Source organism: Mustelus asterias, chromosome 3, assembly GCF_964213995.1.
Source record: "Mustelus asterias chromosome 3, sMusAst1.hap1.1, whole genome shotgun sequence".
In the NCBI taxonomy this organism is placed as follows: domain Eukaryota; kingdom Metazoa; phylum Chordata; class Chondrichthyes; order Carcharhiniformes; family Triakidae; genus Mustelus; species Mustelus asterias.
The window spans coordinates 148,181,349-148,206,216 of record NC_135803.1 but is presented as its reverse complement, the minus strand read 5'-3'; the positions used below and the strand labels follow the sequence as shown (position 1 = coordinate 148,206,216).

At 43.4% G+C, this 24,868-nt stretch overlaps 1 protein-coding gene across 2 annotated transcripts in view; it reads right to left on the bottom strand.

The window, feature by feature from the left end:
• The window catches only part of twf2 (twinfilin actin binding protein 2), a 105,389-nt gene extending 83,428 nt beyond the window's left edge, over window positions 1–21,961 (bottom strand). Inside the window, exons 1-2 of one of the 2 annotated variants that reach the window (XM_078209910.1) lie at window positions 21,878–21,961; window positions 3,822–3,899 (exon numbers count right to left, since the gene is read on the bottom strand). In XM_078209910.1, coding sequence (XP_078066036.1) covers window positions 3,822–3,899; window positions 21,878–21,902 — 103 coding nt within the window. In that variant the 5' untranslated portion in view covers window positions 21,903–21,961. The remainder of the gene's footprint in view (window positions 1–3,821; window positions 3,900–21,877) is intronic. The other variant, XM_078209911.1, reaches the window with a different exon arrangement.
• Window positions 21,962–24,868: the final 2,907 nt, after the last annotated feature.

Genomic DNA, 24,868 nt, shown 5'->3' with positions numbered 1-24,868 from the left:
GAGCAACAAGGAACCAAGTATCTGAAGATCTCTACTAGAAACACACCTCGAACCACAAAAATACCAGTAGAGCGTTACTTTGACCCTTTGCTCCCTGCCAATGAGCCAGCTTTGGATCCAACTTACATTTTCCCTTGCATCACAAGTGCTTCCACTATTTTGAACAGTCTGCCATGTGGGACTGATGGTAATCCAACATAGTGGGGACCAAGTGAGGAAGAGGATGAAAGTGTAGAATGGTGTATTGGGAGTTCAGAAAAAAAAAAGAATAGAAGTTAAAAGGAACAAATCATGTTGCCCTCCCCCTGGAGTTGCGGTCACCCAACAATTTATAACAGATGTAACAGCGGAAACAGGGCAAGTTCAGGGGCTTGGGAAGAGTGATGGATTTAAAGCAGCAGGCAGGTAAGAAGAAAGGGGAGACACCCTACAATCTGCATATAGAACCCCCCCCCCCTTCCTTTTTACTCTGAAGAACTTGTTTAAAATAACTGGCTGCCCACTCCTGCCTGACTGCCCAAGCCAACATTCTGTGACACGGACAGCACATTATTGGGGTCAACTAGCTTGGGAATGAGCCTAATTAACTTGTGATTATTGACTTAAACATGGTGGACGGGCTGCTGAATTTGGCACCTGTCCAGTAACAACCCCCCTCCCCTCACTCCCATATTAGAGGGTGAGCTCAAGGATGTAGAAGAATGTGTTGGGGTGGGCACCAGCCCTATTATACGTAACCCTACCACCAAACATGCAGTCCCGTGTCTCAGAAGCATCAAAAGGAACCAGATTGTTCAGTTGATGAGTGCAGAGAAAGGTACAGTCTTGTGATTTTGCCATAGTGTTATGAGAGGACTAAAGGCTTTGAACTTTGAAAAGGTTGTTGATCTAAAATAAGATGACGAATTTGGAGTGAATCTATCAGGAAGAGAATGGATATGGTTGGAGATTAGTGATGAGAGAATTGGGACCTTTAGGAATCAATGAATTTGTGGATAAGGAGTCAAAGGATGAGTCAGCAAATACAACATAGATAGAGCAATGGAAGAAGAAACTGGATAGCCAGTAACATAGTTTTGGTGAGAAGTCATGGTGGTGCTACACCAACATTCCAGGCCCTGTCAACAGCCCTGAAAATGTTCAAGGCAACAATAGACAATTTACCCAAGTCTTCAATAGCAGATTCCAGAGGTATAGAGTCATAGAATCCCTACAGTGCAGAAGGAAGCCATTTGGCTCATCAAGTCTACACTGACTGTCTGACAGAACATCCCATTCAGGTGCAACCCCTGCCCCACCCCTGTAACCCCACACATTTACCCCACTAATCCCCCTAACCTACACATCTTGGGACACTAAGGGACAAGTTAGCACGACCAATCCACCTAACTTGCACATCTTTATAATGGAGGCAACAAGACTATAGATGGGATGCCAAAATGATATAGTAGCCCTAAATTTTCAAGCTAATGGGTGCACAAGATGCTGGACTCCTGAGAACAATATTATGATAGTGAAGAAGAGATTTCTATATTAAACAAGACAACTGTCTCCAGATGCATCCCATGACATCTTCTATGTGCACAGAAATCTGTAACTGATACTTTATCCATGCTTTTCATGTTTACAGTGTAACATCTTCAGTACCAGTAGCGTGTTTTCATTCTTTGCAGCAAACTCATGATGTTGTTCTATCAGCTGAGTCCAGTCCAGCCATACCCATTGGCTGGATGCACTATTTTAAGCACAGCCTGCAGCTGTCATCACTTTCAGAGCAAAGTGACAGGTCCCATCATGTTGCTGAAGTAGACTGACATCACTACATATTCAGTACCCATACACACGCACCCCCACTCCTTCCCAACACCCCCCCCCAATCTCCCCAACCCCTCCCCAATCCGCTGCTCCCCAACTCCCCCCCCCCCAAATCCCTCCCCAATCCCCCTCCCCCCAACACCGCCCCCCCAACCCCATTCCCAATTCTGAGTTGCCTCATACAGCCATTTCACCATGCAGGAAATAAATCCCAGCAAAGCACATACTGTTCTGAATCTATGTTTTCCAGTGAACTGTAACAAGAAGCTAGGCATTGATGAAAAAATATCCTGTAGAATGTTCTGACTGTTATAAACAGGTAATCTGTCCAGGTTATGTGTATATAAAACAACCAAAAATATCAGATCAGATAAGTGATTAGAAGAGAGGAATACATTTTAAAGCAAGAAATATCAGACTTTGATTCCCTCCTTATTAGACTTCGCCCTGCACTATACAATCCCTTAGATGAAATTTAGACTGGTGAACTAGTATAGGCATCTGTCAATGCCACTCTAGTCACCAAGAGATGGCACAGGCAATTCAGGATGAGTTGTACCCCAGTATCCCCTCACTTTCACAAGAGGGTTGGATAGATGGTTGATAGCAAACAGTTCTGTGCATGATCAATCCAAGCTGAGTGTTTGGAAAATTGCAAATCCACATCCTGACTCTCCATGCACAGCACATTGGGAACCATGTTACACCATTTGGTACATCTTTTTAAAACGAGGACAAGTGACTATGAATTCCAACCGCCCCCCTCTCAAAAGTCAACAAATAGAATTTGACCTTCATGTACATGATATGATCAGGGGTTATGGGGAAAAGGCAGGAGAATGGGGATGAAAAAAAAAAATCAGCCATGACTGAATGGCGGAGCAGACTCGATGGGCTGAGTGGCCTAATTCTGCTTCTATGTCTTATGGTGTAACAAGGGATGCCAATAAGCCAGATATTAAATTCAATTGCCATTTTATTTGTTGAACTCCTCATCATCATCAAAACTCACAAACTCCATCACAAAATGAGAGAGAATGGATGTTAAATGGGAGTATTGCAATATTTGAAAATGAAGTCCTTTAAGAAATCAGATGTAATCTTTAAAAGTAAATATTTTGTGTTGATTGCGTTGTGGATGTCAGATCAAGTATTCGTAATCCAAATTTAACATAGGTTAGACAGGTCTTGGGTAAACCGCCCTTTGTGCACCATATCCAACCATATGCCTTTACATTATTGTCAGAGCAACATTCCCTCTTGCACCGGTACATCATTCTCCTTCTCTACATCAGCCATCTGAAATGAGACTGACCATTTGTTTCCATTTATAGTCTAATTGTGGGAGTTTTATCCTGTGAGCTGCAACTTATTGTGGGTGTGGGTTACGGTGCTCAAACATATTGAGAGAGACAACGTCAATTCCAACTGTCTACTGGATATGGGTACAGGTCCTCGTCTCAGCCAGTCATATTAATCAACAACTTCTATAGTAACCAAGATTTTATGTAATTGGGGATGGAGGATCACAGGTTCATTTCATACTTCAGAATCAAAGGAGTTTCTGCAGTGGAGCGAGAAAACTGACAGACATAAAGTAGCCAGTCGGGAAAACTGTGAAAGGCTATTGATAGACTGAGGGTTTAGGCAAGGGAAATATAAATGTGTGACAAGTGATAAATGTAGGGGGGGGGGGGGGGGGGGGGGCACACTTTAAATATAAATTAAATTGCTTAAAACGTTGCTCTTAAATGCAACTCAAAAATACATTATCGTTGTAATAAATTTGACTCAAAGGCCAACACAGCAGCTTTTTTTAACTTCAACCCGAGCTCCGTCTCTTACTGTACTTTGTATACAATATCCCCATCTATATAAATATAGCAGCTGTGCAGATTCTTTCCACAAAGAATACACACATTCCAATTTTAATTACAATGAACATTTGACCACAGTATAGTAGGAAAAACAAACAAAAACTCACTGTTGTTTGAGACAAAACTTACCATCTTTGATGATAACCTTCATAATGCGAATAGATCCATTGCGGGCCTTTGCAAAGAAGTCCTTCAATTCCCTGGTAGCTAGGAGAACCAGAAACATGTTGATTAAACAAAACTCCACAAACTGCAGCAGAACTTGACAACCAAGCTAAGCTTGACAGAGAGTACTATGCTATGTCAGTCTGCGTTGTGGAAACTGTGAAGTACACAGAAAGCACTGATGTTCTGTAAGACTCCAGTATTAGATACGGTGTGTGCATGTGACCAGTAGAACCTGACACCAACATGGGTGAACATAATCCCCAAATTTAGCTGGGAATGGCAAGGCCAATGGAAGAGCTCAAGTGATCATTTATGATATATATATTTTACCGATCTGTGCAGCATGCAGCTCTTTCAGGATTTTCTTTATTTTAATTAATAGAGACACAAAAAACATAATTCTTGCAACAACCTGCATTTAAATAGTACCTTCCAGGTTGAAAAAAGATTCCAAGGTGTTTCATGGAAGGATAAGGAGATAAAAATTGACACCAAGATTAAAAAAAGGAGATTAGGAAATACAACTTAAAGCTTGGTCAAGGAAGAGGGTTCAAGGTAGGTCTTAAAGAAGGAAAGGGTGATACTGAGACAGAGAGGCTTAGGGAAAACACTCCAGAGCTTACAACCAAGATGACTGTCAACGATTGGACAAAGAAATTTTGGGGTATTCAAGAGGACAGAATCAGAAGAATGCAGAGTTCTCAAAGGGGTGTGGGACTGGAGGTCAAAATGATGATGGAATAGTGATGTGGCCTTGATGTGATCTGAACAGGAGGATGAGAATTTTAAATTTGAGGCTTTGGGGGACTGTGAGCTAATGTAGATCTGTAAGCATGGGGCTGATGTGTGAATGGGACATGGTGTGGGGTAGGTCACAAACAACAGAGCTTTGGATGAACTGGGGTTACTAGAGGTTGGGGGATGAGATTCTGGCAGAGTGCATCAGGGATTTAAATTACCTTTCGAAACAGTAATGTTATCATGTAACACTGATTGGCAATTTATTTGTCTTCTTCCCAAGTTGTTAAGGCTGTTTCGAAAAAACAATTTCCACTGATGAATCAGAGATATAAATAGGCATTTTTATTTCACTGCGCAAGAACATAATAAATAGGAGCAAGAGAAGACCAAATGGCCCATTGAGTCTGCTCTACTGTTCAATACGATTATGGCTGATCTTGGGCTTCAACTTTACTTTTCTGCCTTCTCTCCATATCCTTTGATTTCCTGAACGCCCAAAAATCTGTCCATCACAGCCCAAAATATATTCAATGATGGTGTACCCACAATCCAAGCTAGGAAATTTCTCATTTCAGCCCTAAATGATCAGTCTCTTATCCTGAAAGTGTGTCCCCTTGTTCTAGATTCCCTAATCATGAGAGTCAATTTAGCATGGCCAATCCACCTAACCGACACATCTTTGGATTGTGTGAGGAAACAGGAGCACCCAGAGGAAACCCGCACGGACATAGGGAGAATGTGCAAACTCCATACTGTCACCCAAGGCCGGAATCAAACTTGGGTTCCTGGCACTGTGAGGCAGCAGTGCCAACCACTGTGTCACCTGTTAGGAAGGGAGTGCCACGATTTTGACCCAGTAACATGAAGGAACATATATTTCCAAGTCAGGATGTTTTGTGACTTGGAGGGGAACTTGCAGGTGTTAGTGTTTGCATGCCCTTGTCCTTCTAGGTGCTGGAGGCTGGTGGTTTGGAAGGTGCTGTCAAAGGTGCCTTGGTGAGTTGCTGCAGTGCAGCATAGAAACATAGAAAATAGGAGCAGGAGTAGCCCATTCTGCATCTGAAGTGGATAACTTCACATTTATTCACATTATATTGCATTTGTCATTTATTTGCCCACTCACTTGTCACCTTGAAGCCTCTTAATATCCTTGTCACCACTCACATTCACACCACGTTTTGTGTTGTCAGCCAACTTGGAAATATTACATTTGGTTCCCTCATCCAAATCATTGATGTATATTGTGAAAAGCTGAGGTCCTAGCACTGATTCCTGCAGGACCCCACCAGTCACTGCCTGCCACTTTGAAAAATACCCATTTATTTCTACTCTCTGCTTCCTGTCTGTTTACCAATTCCCAATCCATGCTAATAAATAACCCTGAATCCAATGCTCTTTAATTTTTCACACTAACCTCTTATGTGGGACTTTATCAAAAGTTTTCTGAAAATCCAAATACACCACATCCACTGGTTCACCCTTATCTATTCTACTAGTTACATCCTCAAAAAAACTCCAACTGATTTGTCAACATTTCCCTTTCATAAATCCATGTCCAATCTGGTTGACATTTTCTAAGCGTTCGGTTGTCTCATCGATATTCAGCAAACGTTCTGACTTCTGAACTCATGATAGAGGGAAGATAAGTGATGAAACAGCTAAAGATGGTTGGGCTTTGGACACTAATTACCCTGAGAAAATCCTGCAGTGATGTCCTGGGACTGAGATGATTAACCTCAAATAACCACAACCATCTTCTTTTGTGCCAGGTATGACTCCAACCAGCAGAGAGATGTCCCTCTGACTCATAGAATCCTTATAGTACAGAAGGAGGCCATTCGGCCCATCGAGTCAGCACCGACCACAATCCCACCAGGCCCTATTCCTGCAACCCCAAGCATTTACCCTGCTAATCGCCCTGACACTAGGATCAATTTAGCATGGCCAATCAACCTAACCCGCACATGTTTGGACTGTGGGAGGAAACCAGAGCACCCGGAGGAAACTCACGCAGACACGGGGAGAATGTGCAAACTCCACACAGTGACCCAAGGCCGGAATTGAACCTGAGACCCTAGCGCTGTGAGGCAACAGTGCTAACCACTGTGCCACCACGCCACCCATTTGATTCCCACTGACTTCAGTTACACTAGAGCTCCTTGATGCCATACCCAGCCAAATACAGCCTTGAAGTAAAGGACAGTCATTCTCACCTCATTGCATACTGCTTCCAATGTTTGGAATGCAAAAAATCATGTGTGGCAGCTTCACCAGGTTGACACCTTATTTTTAGGTATGCCGGGTGATGCTCCTCACATGCCCTCCTGCAGTCTTCACTGAATCAGAGTTGATTCCCTGGCTTCATGGTAATGGGAGAGTGGAGGATATACCAGGCCATAGGTTACAGACTGTGGCTGAAAACAATTCTGCTGCTGCTAATGGCCCACAGTGCCTTATGGATGCTCAGTTTTGAGTTGCTAGATTTGCTTGACATCTATCCCATTTGGCATTTTGATAGTACCACACATGTTGGAGGTTACCCTCGATGTGAAGACGGGAATTTGTAACGAAGAGGTTATGTGGCAGTCAATCCTACCTCTACTGTCATGGGCAGATACATCTGTGACAGGTAAATTGGTGAGGATGAGATCAAGTAGGTTTTTTCCTCTTGTTGGTTACCTCACCATCTGCCACAGACCCAGTCTTGCAGCTATGTCCTTCAGGATTCAGCCAGCTTGGTCAGCAGTGGTACCACTGAGCCACTCTTAGTGATGGACATTGAAGATCCCCACCCTAAGAACATTCTGTGCCCTTGCCACCCCTCAGAGCTTCCTCCAATTGAGTACTGATTCACCATTGTCCAAGGTGCCAAGCATTCTTCCAGGTGAAACAGTAATTTATTTGTACATCTTTCAGTTTAATATACTGTAATCAATGTGGCTTCCTCTGCTTGGGGAGGGGAGACCAAACTCAACTGGGTAACCGTTTGCAGAAAAACTCTGTTCGGCCTGCAAGCATGAGCTTCTAGTCATCTGTTATTTTAATTCTCCACCTTGTTCCTACTCTGATCTTTCTTCCCTTGGCCTTCTGCAGTGTTCCAGTGAAGGGGCTGCATGGTGGCACAGTGGTCAGCACTTCTGCCTAACAGTGCCAGGGACCTGGTTCGATTCCCACCTTGGGTCACTGTTGCGCGGAGTTTGCACATTCTCCCCGTGTCTGCATGGGTTTCCTCTGGGTGCTCCGGTTTCTTCCCACAGTCCAAAGGTGTATAGGTTAGGTGGATTGGCCATGCTAAATTGCCCCTTAGTGCCAGAGGGACTAGCAGGATAAATGTATGGGGTTATGGGAATAGAGCTTAGATGTGATTGTGGTCGGTGCAGACTCGATGGGTCAAATGTACTATATGATTCTGTAGCTCAACATAAGTTCACAGAACAGCAGCTCATCTTCCAAATTGGCATTTCAGTCCTCTGGATTCAACACTGCACTCACCAATTTTAGATTGCAATCTCTGCTGCCATTTTGTGATGGTTTTCTTTGTTAGTTTGTATTTTTTATCCTGTTTCTCTCTCTTTTTAAAACTTTGATTTTGGACGGCAGCTATTCAGGATCCTGGCACTCTCACCTCCTCCAGGCACATCTTTTGTTTCTTTACTTGTCCATTACTACTCCCTTAGGCCCTGCATCATGAAACCTTTCGTCATTTAATCTCGCCTGCCCTTCACCCTATCACACACCTTCCTTTTTGTTCTTCTTCCCACTCTCCCCCCTTTCACTTTCTCACAACATTTTAGTTAGCTCTTAAGAAGTTAGATGGATGCAAAACATTAACTCTGTTTCTCTCTCCACAGATGCTGCTGGACCTGCTGAGTTTTTTTCCAGCATTTTCTGTTTTATATTGCCTCAAATACATTGTGGGTGCATTGCTGGTATGCAGGGAGGCACTTACCGCTCAGACTGCCTGCCTGAAATAACTCCCCAGAGGCCAGTGTCCCTTCAACAGATTCCCTTTATTTACAAACTCAATTCCACTCCTAAGAGTGCTTCAGCTACAAAAGGTCAGAATCCAGAGTGCCAGTAGACCTGACACTCCTCATTATATACACAAGTGAGACTCCCTGATTAGGCAGGCAATCATTACCTCAATCAGGGAGCTCGTACTCCAAGAGGCCCATCTCATGGGCTGTGAGAATGGTTAACTATAAATACTCATCCTCTGACTACACATTTTTTGTGCCGTATGTAACAAAACAGAAAACAAACACATCAATCTGTTGCTCCAACAGACATTTGCTAGTTTATTGTGGCAGATCACAGGTTCTACGCACACTGAGGTGATGTTACCCTTCACAGATCACCCATTCCCTACCTCTGCTAGTCTGCATGCCACATCTTGGCTCTCGTGTCTGGGCTACTTGGTTCAGATACTTTGTCTAAAATGACCTAAATATATTTGTACATCCAAGACACACAACAATATTCAATATCCAGGAAAAGAAATGAGGCCACGATAAAAAGCTGGAATTCTGGGCTCAATGTGTGAAGGAAAATTACATTGAAATATTTCCAAGTCTGCATAAATTCCCAATGACTAATTAGCTAATTTTGCAAGGTAATGTTAAAGGTGACATCGAGCAACATATCACCGAATTGGCACAGAGGTTAAGTGAGTATTTCCCCCGCCACTGTTCCCGATGGACAACACAAGGAACTGGATATGCTACGTTTTCTCAAATTTTCCTGCAATTTCCAAGTCATAAGAAGAGTTGGCTGTAAAAGAACATGAAAATTCCTCTGATACACAACTAATAGAATTTCAAGAGTTTCAAGAAAAGCAGATATTTTGGTCCAAATGCAAGCAGAGTAACTTCACCTGTCAGGGCTTTGATGCTGTTCGCCACAATGTACGAACCTTTGTGAAAGGGAACTTCTGGCATTCATTGGAATGAAATCTAAGTAGTGTCCGTGTATGTGTTGAAAACAGTCTGCGACACCCATTTCTCCCACCTTTACGTGCTAATGCTCCAACAATCAAACTCATCCATCACATTAATGGCAAGTAAAAAAAATTATAGATGTATATTTACCTGTAATGTGAAATGATGATGATTTATACTACATGCCATCATTAGAGGGGCAATTAAAAAAGAAAGCACCTGTAGGGGTTTGCAAAAAGTTGGCAAATCTGAATAAGGGTATGTGGCCAAAAAATGTTTGGGAGCCAGTGGTGTAGTACATAAGCTCCATTCCTCACAATGGAATAAATTAAAAACAGTCACCCGCAACAAAACCCTCTTCCCTTTGACAAAGGATCAGCTTTGACAAAGGGTCATCTGGACTCGAAACATCAGCTCTTTTCTCTTCTTACAGATGCTGTCAGACCTGCTGAGATTTTGCAGCATTTTCTCTTTTGGTTTCAGATTCCAGCATCCGCAGTAATTTGCTTTTATCCTCCTTCTCCTTTCAGCTGATACAGGAACCTTTGGTGATGTCTTGAGAGGTTTGTTTGCAGTCAATGAGTTATCTGGCAAAGGTATACGGCAACATTTGGGTGGCACGATGGTACAGTGGTTAGCACTGCTGCCTCACAGCGCCAGGGACCCGGGTTCGATTCCAGCCTTGGGTAACTGTCTGTGGGGAGTTTGCACATTCTCCCCGTGTCTGCGTGGGTTTCCTCCCACAGTCCAAAGATGTGTAGGTTAGGTGGATTGGCTGAATTGCCCTTAGTGTCCCAAGATATATGGGTAGAGGGATTAGTGGAGTAAACACATGGGGTAACGGGGTAAGCCTGGGTAAGTGTTGGTGCAGACTCGATGGGCAAATTGCCTCCTTCTGCACTGTAGGGATTCTATGAATATAGAGCCAGGACAAATGAATGGAGTTAAGATACAGATCAGGATGATCATATTAAAGGATGGAACAGGTTCGAGGTTGGCCTATCCTTGTTGCCATGATTCTATGATTGAGATGAACATCATGTTTACAGCAAAATTAAACAATGCAGAAAATTGTAAGGTTTGACATTTTGTGTATGAAATTATAGCCAATAAGTTTTTAATTATTTTACAGTTCTGCTGTATCCAATTTTGTGTAGATTTTTGTTTCACATCTGCAATGTGTAGAAAAATGTGCTACTTCAGTTATTAACATTAAAGTTACTCCTTGGGCAAATATATAGTCATCGCTTTGATTTTTTTTCTTGATATTATGGTCTGGTGCCAGTTATATTCGTTTTTTAAACATCAGTCCTAATATTTATTGTGTGTATGTTTTGAACCATGGGACAAAACTAGATTGATCTGAATCAACCAATAAGGCATACACAGCTGATTCCAAAATTCTGTGGCTGTCAGGGTTTTGCACAACACAAGGGTTTTCACATGCTTGCCACAGAACAGAAGACACATGGCAACTTCCTTCGTTATAAGCATATCTATAAACATAGATGCCTCTAAAGCCTCTGCATTAATCTGATTTAGCCACTAGCAAAACGGGGAACTGCAGAACAACACAGTCATACGATAGGCATTCAATTAGCTCATTTATTCCTAATGCAGTCACAACCTCTGGTTTTATATTCACAAGCTCTTTAGGGTGTTGATGTATCATCACTTAATATAGAAAATAACACATTATTATAATCTGGGCCAGTGGACATTCGGGGTACGTGTTAACTGCAGATAGATACCTTATTATTACACCTAATTTTTTTAGTGGCTGGCTATTCCAGAGCAGTTCTCATAGCATCACAGATGTCAATTTTCAGGCAATTCGATTCACTCCAAGTGATAGCAAGAAATGGCTGAAGGCAGTGGATATGCAATGGCAATGGGTCTCGACTGCATTCCAATAACAATACCGAAGAGTTGTGCTCCAGAACTAACTGCACCCCTAGTCAAGCTGTTCTGGTATAGCTACAACACTGGTATGGAAAATTGCCCGGGTATGTCCCGCCTGCAAAATGCAGGTCAAATCTAACACGGCCAATTACCACCCTATCAGTCTACTCTTACTCATTAGCAAAGTGTGGAAAGTGTTGAAGACAGTGCTATCATCGGCACTTGGGGAACCCAAACTGAATGTCACTCAGCTCCTGACCTCATTACAGCCTTGGTCCAAACATGGACAGAAGAGCTTGACTTCAGAGATGAGGTGAGACTGATTGCCCTTGAAATCAAGGCAGCATTTGACTGACATCAAGGAGCTCTAGCAAAACTGGAGTCAATGGGAATTGGGGGGAAACCCCTCTATTGGTTGCAGTCATACATAGCACGTAGGAAGTTGATTGTGGTTGTTGGAGACAATCATCTCAACCCTGAGACGTTACCAAGAGTTCCTCAGGGTAGTATTCGAGGTCCAAACATCCTCAGCAGTTTCATTAATGATCCTCCCTCCACCATAAAATCAGAAGTGGGGATGTTTGCGGAAGAGCTTGTCTACAGAGGCCCTATGGGAGGAGCTGAGAAACAGGAAAGGTATGACCACATTAATGGGGTTGCATTATAGACCACCCAATAGTCAGCGAGAATTGGAGGAGCAAATCAGCGGAGAGATAGCTGACAACTGCAAGAAACACAAAGTTGTGATAGTAGGGGATTTTAATTTTCCACATATAGATTGGGGCTCGCATACTGTTAAAGATTTAGACGGGGTAGAGTTTGTAAAATGTGTTCAGGAGAATTTTCTACATCAGTATATCGAGGTGCCAACTAGAGAGGATGCGATATTGGATCTCCTATTGGGAAATGAGTTAGGGCAGGTGATGGATGTGAGTGTGAGGGAACACTTTGGATCCAGTGATCATAATGCCATTAGTTTCAACCTGATCGTGGATAAGGATAGATCTGGTCCTCAGGTTGAAGTTCTGAACTGGAAAAAGGCCAAATTTGATGAAATGAGAAGGGATCTGGGAAGTGTGGATTGGCACAGGCTGTTCTCTGGTAAGGATGTAAATGGAAAGTGGGAGGCCTTCAAAGGAGAAATTTTGAGAGTGCAGAGTTTGTATGTTCTTGTCAGGATTAAAGGCAAAGTAAATAGGAATAAGGAACCTTGGTTCTCGAGGGAGATTGTAACACTGATTAAGAGGAAGAGAGAGTTGTATGAAATGTACAGGCAGCAAGGAACACATCAGATGCTCGAGGAGTATAAAAAGTGCAAGAAGCTACTTAAGAGGGAAATCAGGAGGGTTAAAAGAAGACATGAGGTTGCTTTGGCAGACAGAGTGAAGGAAAATCCAAAGAGCTTCTATAGGTATGTTAGGAGCAAAAGGATAGTGATGGATAAAATTGGTCCTCTTGAAGACCAGAGTGGTAGACTGTATATGGAACCAAAAGAGATGGGGGAGATACTAAATGGTTTTTTTGCATCCGTATTTACTGAGGAAACGGGCATGGAGTCTACGGAAATAGGGCAAACAGGTAGGGAGGTCATGGAACCTTTACAGATTAAAGGGGAGGAGGTGCTCGCTGTCTTGAGGCAAATCAGAGTGGATAAATCCCCAGGACCAGACAGGGTATTCCCACGGACCTTGAGGGAAGCTAGTGTTGAACTTGCAGGGGCCCTGGCAGACATATTTAAAATGTCAGTATTCACGGGGGAGGTGTCGGATGATTGGAGGGTGGCTTATTTTGTTCCGTTGTTTAAAAAAGGTTCCAAAAGAAATCCGGGAAATTATAGGCCAGTAAGTTTGACGTCGGTGGTGGGCAAGTTATTGGAAGGTGTGATAAGGGATAGGATCTACAAATATTTGGATAGACAGGGACTTATTAGGGAGAGTCAACATGGCTTTGTGCGTGGTAGGTCATGTTTGACCAATCTATTAAGAGTTTTTCGAGGAGGTTACCAGAAAAGTGGATGAAGGGAAGGCGGTGGATGTTGTCTACCTGGATTTCAGCAAGGCCTTTGACAAGGTCCCTCATGGGAGGTTAGTTAGGAAGGTTCAGTCGCTAGGTATACACGGGGAGGTAGTAAATTGGATTAGACACTGGCTCAATGGAAGAAGCCAGAGAGTGGTTGTGGAGGATTGCTTCTGAGTGGAGGCCTGTGACTAGTGGTGTGCCGCAGGGATCGGTGTTGGGTCCATTGTTGTTTGTCATCTATATCAATGATCTGGATGATAATGTAGTAAATTGGATCAGCAAGTTTGCTGATGATACAAAGATTGGTGGTGTAGTGGACAGTGAGGAAGGTTTTCAAAGCTTGCAGAGGGATTTGGACCAACTAGAAAAATGGGCTGAAGAATGGCAAATGGAATTTAACGCAGACAAGTGTGAGATATTGCACTTTGGAAGGACAAACCAAAGTAGAACGTACAGGGTAAATGGTAGGACTCTGAAGAGTGCAGTTGAACAGAGGGATCTGGGAATACAGCTACAGAATTCCCTAAAAGTGACGTCACAGGTGGATAGGGTCGTAAAGAGTGCCTTTGATACATTGGCCTTTATAAATCGGAGTATCGAGTATAAAAGTTGGAGTGTTATGGTAAGGTAATATAAGGCATTGGTGAGGCCGAATTTGGAGTATTGTGTACAGTTTTGGTCACCTAGTTACAGGAAGGATGTAAATAAGGTTGAAAGAGTGCAGAGAAGGTTCACAAGGATGTTGCTGGGACTTGAGAAGCTGAGTTACAGAGAGAGATTGAATAGGTTGGGACTTTATTCCCTGGAGCGTAGAAGAATGAGGGGAGATTTGATAGAGGTGTATAAAATTTTGATGGGTATAGATAGAGTGAATGCAAGCAGGCTTTTTCCGCTGAGGCTCGGGGAGAAAAAAACCAGAGGGCATGGGTTAAGGGTGAAAGGAGAAAAGTTTAAAGGGAATATTAGGGGGGTCTTCTTCACGCAGAGAGTGGTGGGAGTGTGGAATGAGCTGCCGGATAAAGTGGTAAATGCGGGGTCACTTTTAACATTTAAGAAAAACTTGGACGGGTTCATGGATGAGAGGGGTGTGGAGGGATATGGTCCAAGTGCAGGTCAGTGGGACTAGGCAAAAAATGGTTCAGCACAGACAAGAAGGGCCAAAAGGCCTGTTTCTGAGCTGTAATTTTCAATGGTTCTAAGATTGCACAATGTTCAGTACCATTCACTACTCACTTACTCTCCCTTTCTTTGAAGACTTAAATGCACCCTTGTCTCCAACAGCACAATTTGCCTGTGAGGTCAATTCCTCATTCTATCATTGTGCTGCACTCAGGACATTTAATATCTAAACTGTTAACAAATATAAAATTTCACATATGTGGACATTACAGCAAAATAAAGTGCTTTGTTCTGAAAGAAGTATTCATTGACCCTGTCAGTAACCACACCACCTGTTCTGCAACTGCCAATACTAAATGCTGATAATACATTTAAAATCTTGTAATCTGCAATTTAAACACTACCACTCCTAGTTTCAAAAGTGCACTGTGCCTACTTAATTCATATTTCATCAGAGAAGTAGTAAAAAAACGCCTCAATAGAACAGGACAGTGATTCCATCAAGCAATTGAGCCAACAGCACAAATTTATTTTAACATTTAAACACTCCTTTACAATTGTGTTGTTATAATTGGGAGGAACACAATCATAGCAAAAACGTGGATCCACAAAAATATAAAGATGTACACTATATGATTACTGTTCTATATTGTGTTTGTTTAAAACATTGGACTTTCAGGTAAAACATCTTATGGCCAGCTGTACAAAGTGTTGTATTCTTACCAGGACTATTGCACCACAGTAGAAGAAAATCTGAATTAAAACATTCATTGCACATTAAACACAATAAACTATAGCAACCAACAAGCCTACATAAATTATGGCTACATCTCAGGAGTACGACGTTGGGTGTGCATGTTTTGGATATCTTGAGGATGGAAAAAAAATGTAAAAGTTAATTATTTTCTTCTTGGGTAAATAGAATATTGCAGCAGATGACAATCTTACACATATGGCAGGAGAAATAATACATTAATCGCTGTTGCCAAAGACTTTTTGTGCATGGGCATTTCAGGCTGGCAACATTTATTGTCTAATTGCCCTTACAAAGGCGATGAGTCACCTTCTTGAACTGTTGCAATCTGATGGTGAAGTTACTTTGAAGTCGCCACAGTCCCAGATGATTATAGGCTTTGACCGGTGGTGACTTAACCTGAGGGTCACCAAACCTCAGGAGAGGGGCAAAGTTGCGAATAACCTGGTACGGGAATTGAACCTGGCGTCACTCTGCAACACTGACCAGTATCCAACTGAGCTAAATACCTGGGTTACCTTTTCCAGTTTAATTTATAGTATTTCACAATAACTTTTTCTATACCCTCCCTCCATAAAACAGTAAGAAGTCTCACAACACCAGGTTAAAGTCCAACAGGTTTGGACATGTTGGACTTTAACCTGGTGTTGTGAGACTTCTTACTGTGCTTACCCCCGTCCAACGCCGGCATCTCCACATCATGGCTACCATCGACACTGCAAACTGCCAGCTCCAAGTGGAGAGGATCTCCAAGAAGATCGCGCATATCGACACAGACATCAAGTTTCTACAAAGATTCCAACCATTATCTTGTAAATTGAGTTTGTGTCTATATATGCCCTGAACACAGCCCTTCATTCACCTGAAGAAGGGGCGAGACTCCGAAAGTTTGTGCTGCCAAATAAACCTGTTGGACTTTAACCTGGTGTTGTGAGACTTCTTACTGTCTCTACCCCAGTCCAACGCTGGCATCTCCACAACATGGCTTCCATAAAACATCCATATGACTGTTTCTTAAGCCATTTGTTTCCTTCTCCAATGCTTGAATGTGTCCAGATTTGGCCTCCATAAAACAAGAGACATTACAGCTTTGGGATTGTGGTAATAAGAGTCAGGAAGCTCATCCCTAGTATCAGTCGTCTAAGTTACAATGACAAACTGGAGAAAGTTGGGGGCTTTACAAAATCATTTGCCCACATAGAAACCAATGGCTTAGAAACCAGTAGTATGTCTATGTCTCAGTTGAAATTATGGGACAAAACTCAGGTACACAAGCAACTCACTGTGCGGTTTGTCAAGAAGGAAACTAAATGCATCCAGCAGCTTCACAGTAAGAGATATGAACAGATTATCAATGATGAGTGTAAAATGGTGTACATGCTGCAGTTTTTAAGTGCTCATTTTCAAGAAGAGAGCAGTGATGCATACACTAAAAATAGCAAGCCTAATCTTCAAATGTAACTCTTGCACACAGATTAATTTTACAATTTCATGGCTCCAAGTATGTTGCAAAGAGCAAAAGTAGGCAAATATTATGAATAAACAAAATCAAAAACCGCTTGACTGAACAATTAAAATGATTAATTCCAGTCAAGTAAATTTTATACTACAGTTCCTTTGAGAAATCCTGATAGTTAATTAAGGCTCTTCACGTATAATTTCACAGTAAGTTTGACATTTCCAGGTGCCGTACCACTCTTGCTGTATCTGGCTGGGAACATTTGAATAAGGATAACAATTCGGCGGTGGAGGAAACACAAGACTTTGCATAGACCCAGAGATCCTTGGTATTGGTGAGGTAGTATCATTGACTTACAACATTCGAACATAAAGATATCGGGAGAGCTAGCTCTTTATACATGTTAATAATTAAGCAGACTACACAGTGGACTGTGTTTGTTCTCCTTCCTGGATCACATCCGGAGTATGAAATCATCACTATAGCATCCATATGTTTAATGCATCATTTAACAGTGAGAGCTGAGAAGACATGGTTAAATAAAAGAAAATACAACATGCTCTCTACACAATAGTACCCCAATTCCGAAAACAAAATACTGCAACTTCTGACGCATTTTGTTAGGTCCCTACTGAAAGCACTATAATGGTCATCTTTTTCACTGAGGTACAAAGGTTATAAAACCATTCTGCAAAAATGATTAACATGTTAGTTAGAAGCTTCATTCTTTCTCTCTGATATCTTGCTTCAGAGCAAGTGTCCTAAGTGGTAATGCTCCATTTGGTGTCTGAAAGGGCTGAACTCAACCAGATTCACTTTTGAATCTAACACGCTGCTGCCTCTGGAAACAATCTAATTTAGTCTTGTGACAAGTGGTTACACCTCCCCTCTCAGCTTCTGCTACATCATAGTCAGCTCGAAAACATGTCTTGTGCTTTTTTTTCCCTCTCTCTGCTTGCCTTTATTGTTATGTTAGGGCCAGCTGAAGGAAAGTGGCAGCACGGTGGCACAATGGTTAGCACTGCTGCCTCATAGCATCAGGGACCCAGGTTCGATTCCCGGCTTGGGTCAGTCTGTGTGGAGTCTGCACGTTCTCCCCGTGTCTGCGTGGATTTCCTCTGGGTGCTCCGGTTTCCTCCCACAGTCCGAAAGACGTGTTGGTTAGATGCATTGGCCATGTCCCTCAGTGTACCTGAACAGGCAGCAGAGTGTGGCGACTAGGGAAATTTCACAGTAACTTCATTGCAGTGTTAATGTAAGCCGACTTGTGACTAATAAATAAACTGTTAAAATCACAGTACAAGACAACACTATTCAGGACGTTAGTCCACCTGCTTATTCATTGATTGGTGATTTCTCAAACTCTCTATTGAGACTCTTCACATTTGATCAATTGTATCGTCAGTAACCTGATACAAAGGTTTCACCAGAACGAACTCACAGCATGTTATCTTTCAATTCTGTATTCTACAGATTTCTGGACTCAACATTTTGCTGGTTCAATTTTTCTCATTTCTTTCTTTATTCTTTCACTTTGCATTTGGATTGCTGTTATCCAGCCATTCACACCTCATCTGGACACATCATTAGAGAAAATGCTGGAAAATCTCAGCAGGTCTGACAGCATCTGTGAGGAGAGAAAAGAGCTGACGTTTCGAGTCCAGACGACCCTTTGTCAAAGACATTTCTTATTCATTATTAAGTACAGCATGTAGTGCACTCTTCTCCTCAAAGCTTTGACAAAGGGTCATCTGGACTCGAAATGTCCTTACAGATGCTGCCAGACCTGCTGAGATTTTCCAGCATTTTCTCTTTTGGATTCAGATTCCAGCATCTGCAGTAATTTGCTTTTATGGACACAATATTAGTTTCTTTATCCATGCCCACAAAACCTTTTGTCATTTAATCTCTTCTGCCCTCTACTCTATCACGGACCTTCCCTTTTGGTCTTCCCTCTTGTTTAAAGTCATCCTCAACCTGAAATCTTAACTGTTTCTCTCCACAGAGGCTGCTAAGAATTTCCAACATTTTCTATTTTTATTTTAGACAAACCCAACATCCTTTTCACATTTTGAATACGGCCTAAGTTCCATTTCAAAAGCAAACCTGCCATAAATTCTGATTAAGAACCATTCTACCTGAGGTGAAGCCAGCATTACTTCACTGAATTAACTGAGATGCTGCTACATTTTTAAAATCTGACTTTGTATCATGTGTATGATTGCCAACTGTTTTGATGAACCAGTATTTTATTTTTAAGCATGATTACACAACCCAATTCGCAGAAAAATTGCTTAAAAACAAAATTTGTAACCTTCAAAGCAATGACCATATAAATAGATTTAAAATATTAGGAGTAAAAGCAGATCAAATTTCTGTTTGAAAAAACCACCACCACCCCTCTGTAACCACAAAAATATATATACAATCAAACTAATCAGAACTAATGCACTTTCAAGGCAACTTGACAGCCTCACTAAATCCAACTGCACCCTTGTATTATTCATACATGCTGCATTTCTTATTCATTATTAAGTACAGCTTGCAGTGCAATCTTCTGCTGAAAGTTTCTCTCAACAGGAAACAACCAAAGAGATGGTGACTGTTGCTCTACACTGCTGATGACTAACACTACATGGGGAGCGAGTGGATTCTCTCAATTAATTAATATTTTAGCCAAAGGCCCATTTGCATTGTGGACAGGTAACATAATGCTCACTCATGAATATTTATTCAAAGTCTATCTTGTGAGGGCTCCCGAGCGGCGCCCACCTGATGCCTTCCCACTTTCGCAATCAATCACACTCTACGTGGTGGAATCAGAGTACAAACAAAAGGGTAATGTGAGCTTGGGATATACATGTGAAGGGATTAATTTCAATCCTTGCATAATATGACAGCAGGCCACATGACTACATTCACATCATTATTAACAAAACAGCCATACCTTAGCAATGTAACACAGACCCAGTGGAGTGACTATGGCGAGATCATTCCTTCCACTGTCATATAATGAGGTAGATGGTCATTTATTACTGAAGGTGTCTTAAGTTTCTAGTGGATACCTCTACAAGATTATGCCAATTGTGTTTTAATATAGTTGCACACAGTGGAAACAGGATGCTGTATGAACAGCAAATACTTGATACTACTAGGAGTCAAAACTGCAATACGTGAGTTACTGAGACACTAGTATAGTTAACCAGATCGGCATCCAGAAGGGTAGACAGGAACTTGCTACTCATGGGGCTGGTGGTGGCAGAGACGGTTCATGATTTGAAAAGGAAACTGCGTAAGCGCTTTAAGGAAAAAGACTTGCAGGGTTAGGGTGATAGAGTGGGTGAATGGGACTGATTGAATCCATGCTGGCTCTCCATGGAGCAATGGGCCAAAAGGTCTCATTCTGTGCTGTAACTGACTCCATCACATTGTTAATGATACTCTAGCCATTTTACTACGCGGTTCAGAAGAGCAACAAAGACATCTCTCTCTTTCCTTTCCCCCCTGTCCTTTGGTCCAGAAGCACCAACCTTCTCTTTGATATGTCCTTAAGACAAACTGCACAGGGAAACATTACTGGTGGAGTGCTACCTAGCCAGGTCACTCAAAAGGAGACACAATTAAAATTGCAGTCAAAGCCACAAAAGCTACAGATAGCTTCAATTCAAAGTTTCATAAACTGAACCCTGCTAATGGCACTGCAGCATCAACACTTTCTTGATTTAATAAATTCTACAGTTAATAAACAAGTTCATGAATGTTATCACAAATTATTTAAAAGATTGAACTTTAATCTACACTTAGACATCTGGAGCCAGTACATGTTGTCCATGTGTAGACTGGCAGTAGGGTAAACAAAAGAGCTTCCATGCTGCCATGGGATAAAGAAAGTTTATAAAAAGCACAAATTACAACAGGGACTGTTTGATTTGGTTGAATTGTTTGCAATTCATAAAGCAAGTTTAACTCACCTGGGAAATATTGTGTATTAACAGCACATGATGTGTTACCTAAACTGTCTGTCATCACAACAGACTGCACCAAAAAAACAGGCCATTTGGTTCAGTATGTCCATACCGATGTTTGTGCTCCACAAGAGTTTCCTCCCATCCCTTCTTCATCTAACCCTGTCACAGCATTACCATTTATTCCTTTCTCCATCATGAGTATCTAACCCACAACCCCCCCTTAATGCATCCACACTATTTGCCTCAACACTCCCTATTATGGACAATAGGCACCATAGACATACAACTCACTGCATCTGAAGGAGCTTTTGTGTCCTTGCAAACCAAATGACAAATGACACAAGTACCCACCCCATTCTAACGCGGGGGGGGGGGGGGGGGGGGAGAAGAGGAGGAGGGGGGGAGAAGAGGAGGAGGGGGGGAGAAGAGGAGGAGGGGGGGAGAAGAGGAGGAGGGGGGGAGAAGAGGAGGAGGGGGGGAGAAGAGGAGGAGGGGGGGACATTTCTTTGGGCTTTACAGGCACTGATGGATCTGATATTCACTTCCAGTAACCTACCACTTGTGACATGCCAGCTGCAGGTTTCTTTGTCTATGAAGGCCACTGCTGCAATCAAAATGCATTAAAATTTCCCAGTAAAATCTGATCTGAGAGGGGTTTATTTTCCATCAAAATGGAGACATTGGAGCAAAGTGCAAACACACAAGGGAATGACCTGAGCTGAGGGAAGCATTCCTGACACTATTGTGTTGTTGTATTTTAATCCCTTACAAAGCCAGGAGAGGGTAAATTAAGGTTTAAAACCCATTTTGTGACTCCTGTCCCACCCCCCAGGGACATCACAACTGGGCACTGATTGTGATTGACGTTAGTGCAGGCCAATCAGCAGCCGCCCCGCTGACCGGACGTCGCGCTTCACCAATCGGCGCGGCAGAGGGGCGGGACTTCCGGCTCGGGCTGAGGGACTCAGGCGCCGGGTTTCCCCAGCAACACAAACGGCAGCGGGGCTGGAAAAAAAACGGTCACAAATCAAATCAACCGGAGCGCCCATCCCGCACCCAAACCCTCAGAGAAACTGATCGTCCCTCAAATCCATGTGGCACCGGCTGGTGGCTCTTACCGGGTATCCCCGTCTGGTGCGACATTGTTGAGACGCTGCTTTACAGAGAGAGAGACGCTGAGAGTAACGGCGCCCGCCCACAGGAGGGCGGGGCTACAGCCCAGGGGCGGAGACTAATTGCGGGAGGGCGGAGCCGCGGCTGAAGGCGGGGCTGAGCGTGTGAGGGCGGGGCTGAGGCTCAGTGTGGGAGCAGTGATAGGGGCGGAGCTGCGCCTGGGGGCGGGGCTGAGGGTCAGTGCGGGGGCGGAGATAGGGGCGGAACTGCGTCTGGGGGCGGGGCTGAGGCTCAGTGCGGGGGCGGTGATAGGGGCGGAGCTGCATTTGGGGGCGGGGCAGAGGTTCTGGGGGCGTGGCCAGCCCGCCCACGTTGCCGGCGCTCCACGTAGTCACACTGCAGCGCCCTCCGGCGTCGAGATACCCATACCGCAGCCCTTCAGAGGCAAACAGCGACATCTCCCGGTCACATAGAGGCACTGCTCCCATCACCCACACACATCGCCACCCAGTATCCACACGCACATCACCTCAGCGAAGGTTGTATGAGCTACTTCAAAGAGCGTGGTGAGCTTGCCTGTGAGGTGCTTTCCCTTCCTTGCACCCCTTATAACATGTCTTTAGGAGTGTGGGAGGAAACCGGAGCACCCGAGGAAACCCACGCAGACACGGGGAGAACATGCAAACTCCACACAGACAGTGGCCCAGGAATCGAACCCGGGTCCCTGGCGCTGTGAGGCAGCACTGCTAACCATTGACCATTTCGGGTGGCATGGTAGCACAGTGGTTAGCACTGCTGCTTCACAGCTCCAAGGACCCGGGTTCGATTCCAGGTTTGGGTCACTGTCTGTGTGGAGTTTGCACATTCTCCTCGTGTCTGCGTGGGTTTCCTCCGGGTGCTCCGGTTTCCTCCCACAGTCCAAAGATGTGCAGGTTAGGTTGATTGGCCATACTAAAAATTGCCCCTTAGAGTCCTGAGATGCGTAGGTTAGAGGGATTAGCGGGTGGATATGGGGGTGGGGCCTGGGTGGGATTGTGGTCAGTGCAGACTTGATGGGCCAAATGGCCTCTTTCTGCACTGTAGGGTTTCTATGATTCTATGATTCATTTTAAATTCTCCCACAGTGTACCTGAACAGGCACTGGAGTATGGCAACTAGGAGATTTTCACAGTAACTTCATTGCAGTGTTGATATAAGCCTACATTGATACTAATAAATAAACTTAAAAATTTAAAAATTTTGTATCATTGGTAAGATCGTTTTGGTACTATGACAGGGACAGAACGCTGGTTGGAGGGATCCAAACATCAAGTTCTGGAAGAATTAGACAGGGATTTGGGAGCCAACAATGAATTCTAGGATCTTGGAGAGGAAAGGGGGGCTGAAGTTTGCAAGAATGTGACACTCCTTTGAGGAGTGGGTTGATGCTGGCGGATTGAGTGGCGAGGGAATGCACACCTGAAGAGAGAGAAACTAGGTAACCCCTGGGCCAAGATTTCATCCTGCACCTGGAAACACCCTCTTCCCACCATGTCTTCATGTCTCCTTCCATATTGAATCCCATCCCTCCACACAGGTGCATCACGGTAGCACAGTGGTTAGCACTGCTGCTTCACAGCGCTAGGGACCTGGGTTCGATTCCCGGCTTGGGTCACTGTGTGGAGTCTGCACGTTCTCCCCGTGTCTGCGTGGGTTTCCTCCGGGTGCTCCGGTTTCCTCCCATGTTCTGAAAGACGTGCTGGTTAGGTGTATTGACCCAGGCACCAGAGTGTGGCGACTAGGGGAATTTCACAGTAACTTCATTGCAGTGTTAATGTAAGCCTTATTTGTGACTAATAAATAAACTTTTACTTTACTTTATAAGCACAAAGACTGCAGATAGCTCAAGCTTCATCCAGTGATCAGAAAGTAGCACAAGTTGTATGTGGCGGCTCGTACACCCCGTACTCCAGTGTCAGTATTTCTTAACACAAGCTGTCAGCAAACATAGACTTACAAAATATAAGAATAAAAACATCACTCTACAATGGCCCAGCAAGACATGCAATTGCATTAGAGATGGGCAACAATTGCTAGCCTTGTCAGTGATCCTCACATCCCATGATTTGATTTGATTTGATTTATTGTCACATGTATTAACATACAGTGAAAAGTATGGTTTCTTGTGTGCTATACAGACAAAACATACCGTTCATAGAGAAGGAAACGAGAGAGTGCAGAATGTAGTGTTACAGTCATAGCTAGGGTGTAGAGAAAGATCAACTTAATGCAAGGTCAAACATCTGATGGCAGCAGGGAAGAAGCTCTTCTTGAGTCGGTTGGTACATGACCTCAGACCTTTGTATCTTTTTCCCAACGAAAAAAGGGGGAAGAGAATATGTCCGGGGGGTGCATGGGGTCCTTAATTATGCTGGCTGCTTTGCCGAGGCAACGGGAAGTATAGACAGAGTCAATGGATGGGAGGCTGGTTTGTGTGATGGATTGAGCTACATTCACGACCTGGACAGAGCAGGAGCCCATACCAAGCTGTGATACAACCGGAAAGAATGCTTTCTATGGTGCATCTGTAAAGGTTGGTGAGAGTCGTAGCTGACATGCTTCTGAGAAAGTAGAGGCGTTGGTGGGCTTAACTATAATGTCGGCATGGGGGGACCAGGACAGGTTGTTGGTGATCTGGACTAATAAAACCTTGAAGCTTTCCTCCATTTCTACTTTGTCCCCGTTGATGTAGACAGGGGCATGTTCTCTACTACACTTCCTGAAGTTGATGACAATCTCCTTCGTTTTGTTGACATTGAGGAGAGATTATTTTTGCTGCACCCGTTCACCAGATTCTCTATCTCATTCCTGTACTCTGTCTTGTCATTGTTTGAGATCTGACCCACTACAGTGGTGTCGTCAGCAAACTTGAAAATCGAATTGGAGGGGAATTTGGCCGCACAGTCATCGGTGTATAAGGAGTATAGTAGGGGGCTGAGAACACAGCCTTGTGGGGC